This window comes from Microcebus murinus, chromosome 10 (assembly GCF_040939455.1).
Source record: "Microcebus murinus isolate Inina chromosome 10, M.murinus_Inina_mat1.0, whole genome shotgun sequence".
NCBI lineage: Eukaryota > Metazoa > Chordata > Mammalia > Primates > Cheirogaleidae > Microcebus > Microcebus murinus.
The window spans coordinates 100,417,355-100,430,696 of NC_134113.1; the positions used below are offsets into that span (position 1 = coordinate 100,417,355).

Consider the following 13,342-nt stretch of genomic DNA (forward strand, 5'->3'; position numbering starts at 1 on the left):
AGCCACTGGCAACCACTGATCTGCTTTCTGTCTGCAGATTTGCCTGTTCTCGAGATTTCACACATTTGCAACTGTGTCTCTGGCTTATTTTGTTTAGCATAGGCCTTCGAGGTTCGCCTGTGCTGCGGCATGCATCGAACTTCCTTCCTTTTATGGCTGGATAATATGCCATTGTAAGGATGCCCCACATTTTGTTTATCCATTCAGCAGCTGATGGGCATTTGGGTTGTTTCCACCTTTTGGCTTTGAATATACATGTGCACGCAAGCACATATTTTAATAAACTGTTTTTAGAGCAGTTTTAGGTTCATGGCAAAATTGAGCAGAAAGTACAGAGTTTCCACACCCCCGTCCCCACACACCCCTCCCCACACACCCCCGTCCCCACACCCCCTCCCCACACACCCCCGTCCCCACACACCCACTCCCCACACACCTCCTCCCCACACACCCCCGTCCCCACACCCCCCCTCCCCACACACCCCCGTCCCCACACACCCCCGTCCCCACACCCCCCTCCCCACACACCCCCGTCCCCACACACCCCCGTCCCCACACACCCCCGTCCCCACACCCCCCTCCCCACACACCCCCATCCCCACACACCCCCTCCCCACACACCCCCTCCCCACACCCCCCTCCCCACACACCCCCGTCCCCACACACCCCCGTCCCCACACCCCCCTCCCCACACACCCCCGTCCCCACACACCCCCGTCCCCACACCCCCCGTCCCCACACACCCCCGTCCCCACACACCCCCCTCCCCACACACCCCCGTCCCCACACACCCCCGTCCCCACACACCCCCCTCCCCACACACCCCCGTCCCCACACACCCCCGTCCCCACACACCCCTCCCCACACACCCCCCTCCCCACACACCCCCTCCCCACACACCCCCGTCCCCACACCCCCTCTCCCAACACACCCCCGTCCCCACACACCCCCGTCCCCACACCCCCCTCCCCACACACCCCCGTCCCCACACACCCCCGTACCCACACCCCCCTCCCCACACACCCCCGTCCCCACACACCCCCTCCCCACACACCCCCGTCCCCACACACCCCCCTCCCCACACACCCCCGTCCCCACACACCCCCGTCCCCACACACCCCTCCCCACACACCCCCCTCCCCACACACCCCCTCCCCACACACCCCCGTCCCCACACCCCCTCTCCCAACACACCCCCGTCCCCACACACCCCCGTCCCCACACCCCCCTCCCCACACACCCCCGTCCCCACACACCCCCGTCCCCACACCCCCCTCCCCACACACCCCTGTCCCCACACACCCCCTCCCCACACACCCCCGTCCCCACACACCCCTCCCCACACACCCCCGTCCCCACACACCCCCGTCCCCACACACCCCCGTCCCCACACCCCCCTCCCCACACACCCCCATCCCCACACACCCCCTCCCCACACACCCCCTCCCCACACACCCCTCCCCACACACCCCTCCCCACACACCCCCGTCCCCACACCCCCCTCCCCACACACCCCCGTCCCCACACACCCCCGTCCCCACACACCCCCGTCCCCACACACCCCCGTCCCCATACACGCCCATCCTGACACACCCCCTCCTCACAGACCCCCATCCCCACACCCCCCCCACACACCCCCATCCCCACACACCCCCGTCCCCACACCCCCCTCCCCACACACCCCCATCCCCACACACCCCTCCCCACACACCCCCGTCCCCACACACGCCCGTCCTGACACACCCCCTCCTCACAGACCCCCGTCCCCACACCCCCCCTCCCCACACACCCCCGTCCCCACACACCCCTCCGCTCACACCCCCGTCCCCACACACCCCGTCCCCACACACCCCCGTCCCCACACACCCCTGTCCCCACACCCCCCTCCGCACACACCCCCGTCCCCACACCTCCCTCCCCACACACCCCCATCCCCACACACCCCCGTCCCCACACACCCCTCCCCACACACCCCCCTCCCCACACACCCCCTCCCCACACACCCCCGTCCCCACACCCCCTCTCCCAACACACCCCCGTCCCCACACACCCCCGTCCCCACACCCCCCTCCCCACACACCCCCGTCCCCACACACCCCCGTCCCCACACCCCCCTCCCCACACACCCCTGTCCCCACACACCCCCTCCCCACACACCCCCGTCCCCACACACCCCTCCCCACACACCCCCGTCCCCACACACCCCCGTCCCCACACACCCCCGTCCCCACACCCCCCTCCCCACACACCCCCATCCCCACACACCCCCTCCCCACACACCCCCTCCCCACACACCCCTCCCCACACACCCCTCCCCACACACCCCCGTCCCCACACCCCCCTCCCCACACACCCCCGTCCCCACACACCCCCGTCCCCACACACCCCCGTCCCCACACACCCCCGTCCCCATACACGCCCATCCTGACACACCCCCTCCTCACAGACCCCCATCCCCACACCCCCCCCACACACCCCCATCCCCACACACCCCCGTCCCCACACCCCCCTCCCCACACACCCCCATCCCCACACACCCCTCCCCACACACCCCCGTCCCCACACACGCCCGTCCTGACACACCCCCTCCTCACAGACCCCCGTCCCCACACCCCCCCTCCCCACACACCCCCGTCCCCACACACCCCTCCGCTCACACCCCCGTCCCCACACACCCCGTCCCCACACACCCCCGTCCCCACACACCCCTGTCCCCACACCCCCCTCCGCACACACCCCCGTCCCCACACCTCCCTCCCCACACACCCCCATCCCCACACACCCCCTCCCTACACACCCCTCCCCACACACCCCTGTCCCCACACACCCCCGTCCCCACACACCCCCTCCCCACACACCCCTGTTCCCACACACCCCCGTCCCCACACACCCCTTCCCCACACACCCCCGCCCCACACACCCCCATCCCCACACACCCCTTCTCCACACACCCCTGCCCCACACACCCCCATCCCCACACACCCCTTCCCCACACACCCCGTCCCCACACACCCCCGTTCCCACACACCCCCGTCCCCACACACCCCCGTCCCCACACACCCCCGTCCCCACACACCCCCGTCCCCACACACCCCCGCCCCACACCCCCCGTCCCCACACAGCCCTGCACCACTCTCACCTGCCTGCCTCAGGGGGTCCATTGTTAGGATAACGAACCTGCACCCACACATCACCATCACCCAGAGTCCACAGTTCACTTTAGGGCTCATTCGTGGTGTACATTCTGAGGGTTTTGACACGTGTAGTCACATGTATCCGGCATTATACCATTGTACAAAAAGGTTTCACTGCCCTAAATGTCCCCACCACTGACAACCACATCTTTTCACTCTTTCCCCAGTGGTGGCTTTTCCAGAATGCCGTGTAGTTGGGCCCCCATAGCACATGGCCTCTTCAGATCGGCTTCTTTTACTCGGCAGTGTGCACTGGCCTTGGGCTGCTGCGGCTGTGTTGCCATGAGCATCCACGCCCAGCTCTTGTTTGAGCCGCTGTGTGCAATTCTGGGCACCCATGTCACGTGGGACGCCAGGTCACACTCTTTGTTTAGTTGTCTGAGGACCTGCGGGCTCCTTATACCCACTCTCTCCCCTCGTGTTCCGGCCCGCAGAGCCTGGTGGCGGCCGCTGAGGAGGCAGACCTGAACCACGAGTACAACGCGTCCCTGGTGGTGAGTCCTGACCTGGCGCCGGGTGGCCGTGAGGGCGGCAGTCCACTCACCGCGCAGGCGTGCAGGCACACGCTGGCCTCTGCAGAGAGACCTCTTCTCGAACTCGAGAAGTTCACAGGCCATACTCTAGCATAAGGCGCGTAACAAGTCCACACAAACGGGTCACAGAGAGTTAGGAGAAAGCAGCCTGGAGAAAGCAGGGCGCCCAGACACCAGCAGACAGGGTGGCCCAGGGCCAGGCCCCAGGCTGAGGGGCACTTGGACAGGCAAAGCAAGGACAAGGGGCTTCTAGGTGCAGGGAAAAGAGCAGACACAAATGAGAAAACAGCGTTGGCTAAGGAAACGGTGGGTGCTCACCTCCCTGTGCTCAGAGTTTGGCGACACAGAGTGGCGTTGGAGAGGTGGGTGAGGGCCTGGTGGGGAGCCAGGAATGCCAGGGAGGAGTCCTGCCTTTCTAGCAGGGCGTGGCGTAGCTGCTGTGGCGGGTTTGAGCAGGGAGGGACGCAGCCGTGGAAGGCTGAGGCAGGTCAGTGTGGGGTGTCGCCGCAGCAGTCCTGGTGGGAATGATGGGGGTGAGCCTGGTGCTGAAAAGGGAAGGGGACAATCCAAGTGGACCCTCCAACGCCATGCACGAGAGGCGGAAGGCAGCTGCTGGCTGCTCCAAGAGGACACCAGCCTCAGGCTCTGGACCCTCCCACGGGGCAGGAGTGGTTGTGCTGTGAGCGGTCTCTTTTCTCCTTGAGTCTCTGCCGGCTCTGTCCCTGGCTGTGTGCCCCCGGCAGGAGGTGGGAGCTAAAGCAGTAGTCAGGACAGCCTCCATCAAACCCTGCGGCTGTGTTGCCCTTAATCCCCTCCGGCGGCTGCATGCACGCTGCCCTGTCACCCTGACCATCGCTGGAAGTCCCCACCAGGTGGCTCGTGTGGTCTCTCGTGGGGCCTGTGACCTGTGCCTTTGTCTCCCTCTCTCCCTCTGTGTGTCCCTGTCCCGGCGTCCCCACGCTTCCCCCCCCCCCCCCAGTTTGACTACTACAATTCCGTCCTCATCAACGAGCGGGACGAGAAGGGCCACTCCGTGGAGCTGGGCGCCGAGCTCGTGCTGGAGGCCAACGCACACTTCAGCAACCTGCGGGTGAACACGTCCATCAGCAGCGTGCAGCTGCCCACCAACGTGTACAGCAAGGGTAGGCTCGCCCTGGCCTGCGTGCGGGGCTCGCCTTCTTGGTGGCTGTGGGTGGGGTGGCACTGGCAGCCTTCGACAGTTCGTCTCCCTTTTCCCGAGAAGCCCCGTGGGGTCCTAATCTGTAATCTCCTCCTTCAGACCCAGATATTTTGAATGGAGTCTACATGTCTGAAGCTTTGAACCCTGTTTTTGTGGAGAACTTCCAGAGAGACCCAACACTCACCTGGCAATATTTCGGCAGCTCCACTGGATTCTTCAGGATCTATCCAGGTAAGGGCCTGGGATGGCATCTCCATGATCCTCTGGACTCCTTCTCTGGGAATAAGACAATAAGGACACCGGAGATGGATGCTGGCACCCAGGTCCCCAGGGAATGGGGCTGGCCTTCCTACCCAAGAGCACGTGCAGCCCATGCAGGACCCCACACGTTCAGCAACGAGCTATTGGCAGTTGAATGAGCGAATGGGGCCGTCAGACCCCGTGGAACAGCCGGTGAGTGCCTGCATGAGCTCCTGCCCAGTGACAAGCACCGAAGGAGCTGCAGAGAAGGATGAAACAATTCTTTACCTTAAAAAGTTCGGACCCTAATTGGAAAAATGAGGTCTACTTGCCTGGAGTGCTCAGCAGCAATGCAGGAAATGCCACAGGTTATTCTGTGATTAGTGGCCAATTTAATAGTATGGGGAAAGCTCCCTTGTCCACCAATACGAATAGAAGGCAGAACATGTATTACAGAGTTCGCAAGAGATCTGCCTCTTTTTACTTCCCATTTAAAATAATTCACCTCTCTGTTTCACTATTTCACCCCAACTCACTTGTTTTTTAGAGGTAGGGTCTTGTTCTATCACCCAGGCTGGAGTGCAGTGACACAATCATAGCTCACTGTAACCTTGAACTCCTAGGCTCAGGCGGTCCTCTGCCTCAGCCTCCCTAGTAGCTAGGACTATAGGTGCACACCACCATGCCCAGCTAACTTTTCTATTTTTGGTAGAGCCTGGATCTTGCTATGTTGCCCGAGCTGGTCTTGAACTCCTGGCTTCAAGCAATCAGCCTCGGCCTCCCAAAGTGCTGAGACAACAGGTGTGAGCCACCCTGCCCAGCCCTAACCCATCTTTATATTTAAGCACACAGTCCAGAAAGTCTTAAAGTTACCCTACTTTTCTGAAACAGGAAGCCAAAGAGGCCCTAAGACCCCTCTATGTCCACAGGCTGGAAAAGCCAAGCCCTGTCTTGAGTGCGAGGCCTCTCAGGGCTCCTGTACCCCCATGATGAGCACACCCTCCTGTGCTCCTCTGCCAAAGTTCGCAGCTAGCCGGCATTCCCATCTCTCTCCCTGGGAGACAGAGTGAACACGCTCATCCCTGTTCCCTGTAGCAGCTCACACACCCTCACATCTTCTCCAGGGTAGAATTCCTGTAAACGGTTCTGACACATTAGGGCTTCCAGAGTCTCTAACTTGCATGCAAACAGTGCAATCCATTGTGAGTTCATCAGCAAGTAGATAGGGGCCATTTCTCACACCCTCACATACATTTGCATATTCAAATCTGCCCTTGGTAGACAGAATTAGATTGACCATAATTCTGAAGTCATGGCCTACAATCCCCATAGGTCCAAGCGGGCCCATTTTAATTTATTTAATTTACAGCATAATGAAGACCTGTCTACACAGCACCAGCCCAAGATCCAGACTATTACCAATAACTTACATACACCTGTGCACTCCTCCCCTGTCCTGCCCTTACACCCTCCCACAGGCCAGGTAACAGCTAACCTGAATTTCCAGCTTATCATTCTATTTGGATTTTTTTACTTTGTTTGTTTAGTTTATCTCATACACATATGTATATTTAAAAATTTTTTAGTGTGGTAAAATATATATATAACATACAATTTACCATCTTAACTGTTTTTAAGTATGTACTTTTGTGGTGCTAAATACCTTCCTGTTGTGGTGCAACCATCAGCACCATCCATCTCAAGAACTCTTTTTATCTTGCAAAACTGAGACTCTGTCCCTATTAAACAACAGCACCCCAATCCTCCACCCCTTGCAACTCCTCCCCCTGGCAACCACCATTCTACTTTGTGTCTCTATGAGCTTGGTCACTCTCTAGGCACCACATGTGCGTGGACTCATACAGTGTTTGTCATTTTGTGATTGGCTTAGCATAATTTCCTCCAGGGCCAACCATGTTGTAGCAGGTGTCAGAATTTTCTTCCTTTTTAAAGCTGAATAATATTCCATTGCGTATATTACCAGGTAATGTAATATCACGTTGTATATACCCATGCATCTGTCAATGGACATTCGACTGCTTCCCCCTTTTTGGCTATTGTGAATAATGGTGCAATGAACATGAGTGTGCAAATATCTTTTCAAGACCCTGATTTGAATTCTTTTGGGCATATCTGCAGAAGTGGAATTGCTATACATGTGGTAATTCTACTTTTAATATTTTTAGGACCTGTCATACTGTTTTCAACAGAGGATGTACCACTTCACATTCCCACAATAGTGCACACAGACTCCAATTTCTCCACATATGTACCAAACTTATTTTTCCTGTTCTTATTTTTTTTTTATAGTAGCTATCCTAATTGGTGTGAGTTGGTGTCTCACAGTGGTTTTGATTTGTATTTCCCTAACGTTTAGTGACATTGAGCATCTTTCATGTGCTTATTACCATTTGTATATCTTCTTTGGAGAGATGTCTACTCAAGTTCTTTGTCTATTTTTGAATTGTTTTTGCTTTCATTTTTGTTTTTATAGTCATTGCTGAGTTTTAGAAGTTCTTTATATATTCTGGATATTAGTCTTTTATCAGATATGTGATTTGCAAACACTTTCTCCCATTCTGTGAGTTGCCTCTTTACTTTATTGATACTGTCTTTTGATGAGCAAACTAAAAATTTTCATGAGGTATAATTTGTTTATTTTTTCTTTTGTTGCTTATGCCTTTGGTGTTATATCCAAGAAATCACTGCCAAGTCCAATGCCATGAATCTTTTTCCTTGTTTTCTACCAGAGGTTTTATAGTTTTAGGTTTTACATTTCCATTTTGAGTTAATTTTTACATATGAGGTTAGGTAAGAGTCCAACTTTATTCTTTTGCATGTAGATATCCAGTTGTCCCAGTACCATTTGTTGAAAAGACTGATCTTTCCTTATTGAATGTTTTTGACACCCTTGTAAAAAATCACCTAATAATAAATGTGAGGGTTTAATTCTGGGCTCTTTATTCTATTTCATTGGCTGATATATCTGCCTTTATGCCAATACAACACTGTTTTGATTACTGTGGCTTTGTAGTAAGTTTTGAAATCAGAAAGTATGCCTCTTCCAGGTTTCTTTTTCTTCCAAAATTGTTTTGGCTATTTGGGGTTCCTTAAGGTTCCATACAAATATTAGGATGAATTTTTCTATTTCTATAAGAGACATCATTGGGATGTTGATAGGGATTGTATTGAATCAGATCACTTTGGGTAATATCGGCATCTTGATAATATTAAGTATTTCAATCCATGAACATGGGATGTATTTCCACTTATTTTTGTCCTTAATTTCTTTCTGGATAATTTGTAGTTCTCATTGTACAAATCCTTCACCTCCTTAGTTAAGTTAATTCCTAAGTATTTTATTTTTTTTGATGCTATTATAAATGGGATTATCTTCATAATTTCTCAGATTATTCATTGTTAATGTATAGAAATGCAACTAATTTCGTGTGCTGAGTTTGTATCCTGCTACTTTGCTGAATTTATTTATTAGATCTAACAGGTTTTTTGTGTGTAGAATCTTTAGGGCTTTCTACATATAAGATCATATCATCTGTGAACAGAGATCATTTTACTTCTTCCTTTCCAAGTTTAATGCCTTTTATTTCTTTTTTATGTCTAATGTCTCTGGCTAAAACTTCTAATACTATGAATAGAAGGCAAAAGTGGACATCCTGGTCTTGTTCCTGATATTAGAGGAAAAGCTTTCAATCTTTCACCATTGGGTGTGATGTTTGTGGTGGGTTTTTCCATGCAATTTGACTTTGAGTTTCTGTCTATAGTGTCCTTTCATTTCACTCTGCAGGACTCCCTTGAGCATTTCTTAAAGGACAGATCTAGTAGTAACAAACTCATTCAGCTGAGTTATATATATTAGTTTCCTCCTATTGAAGTTTGTTGAGTGTTTTTTATCATGAAAGGATGTTCAATTTTGTCAAATACTTTTTCTGCATCAATTGTGATGGTCATAGGACTTTTCTCCTTTTCATTCTCTTAAATGTGGTATATTACATTGATCAATTTTCCTATATAGAACCATCCTTGCATTCCAGGAATAAATCCCATTTGGTGTATATCCCACCATGGTATATAATCCTTATAATATGCTGCTGAATTTGATTTGCTAGTATTTTGTTTTTATCCATTTGGCCAATCTCTGTATTTTGATTGTAGAGTTTAATCCATTTATATTTAAAGTAACTACTGATAAGGAGAGACTTATTTCCATCATTTTACTATTTGTTTTCTTTTTTTTTTTGTACTAAACACACAATTTTATTCTTAAATGAAAATATATCTTAGATACTGTTGCCAAATTAATATTTGGGTGTATCTTGCCAATACAGAATGAAAACCAAGAACACTGTGAAAATTAGGCATAGATGTGGTAAAACCAGGTCTCTCTAAACTTTTGATCATATCTGAGTTTTAAAATAATTACATTGATTTTTTTTAACCTGCCACTTATAATTTTTTAATGTACTGTGTTATTTAAAAATGCTGAGGCAGCAAACATTTAAATAAATCCCTGCTGTTTGGGAATGATGTTTGAATGACAGATGCTGTGAACATATTTGCTAATTTATATGATATTTAGATTCTAAATGATACAGCTATTTAATATATCTTATGTTGATTACTTGGTATTTGAAAATAAGTATATTTTTCTTTTGAGTAGCCTTTGGAAAAAGTACACTGAATATATTTTCCAGTCATATGTTACTTTCTTAACCTGTACTTACTTAAAAATCTTCTTATCTGGAAAGTTAAACAGTAGGCAAACCAAAAGTCCAGCAAATTTGACTTTTCCTGTCCCCCATTTTGGTTTGCCCACTTACAACCATCATTTCTCTGAAAATTTTCCAATTAATCTATCAAAAATCAATGCTCTGAAAGTTTGCTAAAAGGTTCAGCAGTCTTTTGGTGCTATTTGTTTTCTATGTGCTTTATAGCTTTTCTTTATCACTCATTCTTGCATTACCATCTTTTGTGTTTAATTGACTTTTTATAGTGAAACATTTAAATTCCTTTCTCGTTTCCTTTTGTGCATATTCTATGGTTATTTTATTTGTGGTTACCAAAGGGATTACATTTAACATCTTAAAGTTAATACTCTAATTTGGACTTATATCAGCTTAACTTCAATAGCATACAAAAACTCTGCTGATTTACAGCTCCATGTCCACCCCTCTTGGTTGCTGATATCACAAAATTACATGTTTATACATTGTATGCCCCAAAACACAAACTAATAAGTCTTCAAGATGCACTAGTCTCTTAAATTACATAAAAAATAAAAGTTTACATTATAAACAAAAGTTATAATAATACTATCTTTTTATAATAATTGCATTTTAAAATGTATTAATCTCTTAAATCATGTAGAAAGCAAAAAGTGAGTTCAAGCCATTGTTACAATAATACTGGCTTTTATAATTGCCCATGTATTTACATTTATGAGATCTTTATTTCATCATATGGCTTTGAATTTTGACAGGTCTAGTAGTAACAAATTCACTCAGCTTTCATTCAATATTTATCTGGCAATATCTTAATTTCTCCCTCAATTTTGAAGGGTAGTTTTACCAGATAGGGGATTCTTGTTGATAGGGATTTTTTGTTTTTCACCTTTTATCACTTTGAATATAACAGCCCACCTACTATAGCCTCCAAAATTTCTGATTAAAAATCTACTGATTATCTTGTTGAGGATCCCTTGCAAATGATGTGTTCTTTCTCACTTTCTGCTTTTAAGATTCTCCTTTGTCCTTGCATTTTGAAACTTTGACTATAATGTGTTTCAGTGTGGCTATCTTTGAGTTATCTTACTAAGACTTTGCTGAGCTTCTTGGGTAATTATATTCATGTTTTTCATATAAAGTTGGGGAAGTTTTCAGCCATTCTTTCTTCAAATTTTCTTCCTGTCCCTTTCTCTCTCTCTTCTCCTTCAGGGACTCTCACAATACATATTTGGTCATCTTCATGACTTCCCATAGCTGTCTTAGACTCTGTTCACTTGTCTGAAAACTTTTTTTTTCTGTCCTTCAAATTTAATAATGTTCACTGTCCTATCTTCGGTTGTACTGATTCTCTTGTCTGCCTTGTCAAATATGCCTTTAAGTGCTTCTAGTGAATTTTTAATTTCAGCTCCAGAATTTCTTTTTTATTTCTTCTTAGATTTTCTCTTTATTGATATTTCCATTTTGTTCATATATTGTTTCTTAAATTTCTGTACATCTTTCTTTAGTTCTTTGAACACCTTGAAGATAGTCATTGAAGTCTGTCTGATAGATCTATCATCTGGTATTTTTCAGAGACAGTTTCTGCTGATTTATTTTTTTCCTTTGAATGGGCCATATACTCCTGGGATTTTTGCTTTTTTTGTTTGTTTGTTTGGTTTGGTTTTTATTTTTTGGTATGCCCTGTGATTTTTTTATTGAAAACTGGATGCTTGAATCTAATATTGTGGTGATTCTGGAGGTCAGATTCTTTCTCCTTCTCTAGCATTTTCTCTTTTCTGTTATCACTTTTTGCTGTTGTTGTTCTTGTTGTAGGCTCTCTCTGTGCTGAGGCTCGGCCTGAGGTGTAAACTTAAGGTCTTATCAGGTCTTTTCTGAGGCTTTCCTTGAGCATGCGTGATTGCTTTCTAATTTTCTCTCTCTATGCAGTTGCTTGTGAATGTTCTAGTCTTTAACATATGGCTCACAAAAGGGGAAAAAGAGAACAATGAAAGGGAGTAAATGAGCAATAACCCTTTAAATCTTCTGGAGCTAACTTCAGCCAGAGGGAGAGGGGCTTGCAATAATGAAAAGAGGTAAAACAATGACTGACCACTTCTTTATCTGCATCTCTGTGATCAGAAGCAGCAATCAGAAAACATATCACCAACATTCACTATTTGGAAGACAGGGTCCTTTTTGCCCTCCCCCCACCCCCAGTCCTGAAGGCTGCTCCAAGAACACATGCACAGCTGCCTTCCACAGAGTTGAGGGGTGAATTCTACTGTGCTAAGAGCTAAAATTGACAGAAATTAACTGCAATTTACCACCTAAGACTTCCCCTGGAAGTTGCAAGCCTTTAATAGACTTCAGCATCCCAAAGTAGTTATTCAAATAGTTACATTAGGCAGATTCTATTAGTGCAAATGTTGCCCAAATGAGAACACAGAGTCTTGGTGCTTCCTATTCCACCATCTTCCCAGAATCAGCCCTCTGTTTTGCTTGTTTTTGAAATTTATAAAGCTTGTTTAGACTTTTAGGACTTTTTCATTCAATATTGTGCCAACAAAATTCATTTGGGTTGTCATATATTCTTAAGGATGAATACAGCACAGTCTATCCATCCTCCTGATCATATCTGGGTTGTTTCCCATTTTTGTTTTTCACTTTTATGAGCGGTATTGCTATGAACATTCTTATATATGTCTACTGAGACATATTATAAGAGTTTCTTTTGGATATATACCTAGGAATAGAATTACTAGGTCCTACGATATATGGGTGTACAATTTTTACAAAAAAATACCAAATTGTTTTCCAAAATACTTGTGCCAATTATATTCCTACAAGCAATGAATAAGAGATCCTATCAATGCAAACTTTCTCTAACTCTGTGTATTGTTAAACTTTAACATTTTTTGTTAATAACTTTTTAGTATAAAATGGTATTCCACTCTGTTCTGGCATGGAACTTCTCTGATTGCCCATTAAGTTGGGCATCTTGGTAACCTGGTGTTAGTTGTATTTATTTCCCTTTCTGTGAAATGAATTATCTTTTGCCCACTTAAATATTGAATTTTCTAATGTTAACACATCCTTGCATTCCTATGAAAAGCCTAAATGCCTTTGGTAAATTATCTTTTTATGCATTTTCTGGATTTGGGTTACTAATATTTTTGTTTAGGATTTTTGTGTCTATATTTATAAGTGAAATGTTTCTGTAATTTTTCTTTCCTGTACTGTCCTAGTCAGGTTTTCAAAGTTATGCTATTTTCACAAAATACTTTGGGAAGTATTCCCTCTTTCTGCCTTCTGGAAGCATTTGAAAAAGATTAGACTAATCTTTTCCTTGATAAAATTCATCCAAAAACCATGTAGGCCTAATGTTTTCTTTATAGGAATATAAAATTACTGCTTCGATTTATTGAACACTTGCAACACTAATGCAGTATTATGTTTCTTTTTAAAATTTGGCAA

General features: G+C 47.5%; 1 protein-coding gene across 1 annotated transcript in view; it reads left to right on the plus strand.

The window, feature by feature from the left end:
* The window catches only part of CACNA2D4 (calcium voltage-gated channel auxiliary subunit alpha2delta 4), a 111,613-nt gene that overhangs the window by 1,764 nt on the left and 96,507 nt on the right, over window positions 1–13,342 (plus strand). The window contains exons 2-4 of the mRNA XM_012747243.2: window positions 3,629–3,688; window positions 4,707–4,869; window positions 5,007–5,138. Coding sequence (XP_012602697.2) covers window positions 3,629–3,688; window positions 4,707–4,869; window positions 5,007–5,138 — 355 coding nt within the window. The remainder of the gene's footprint in view (window positions 1–3,628; window positions 3,689–4,706; window positions 4,870–5,006; window positions 5,139–13,342) is intronic.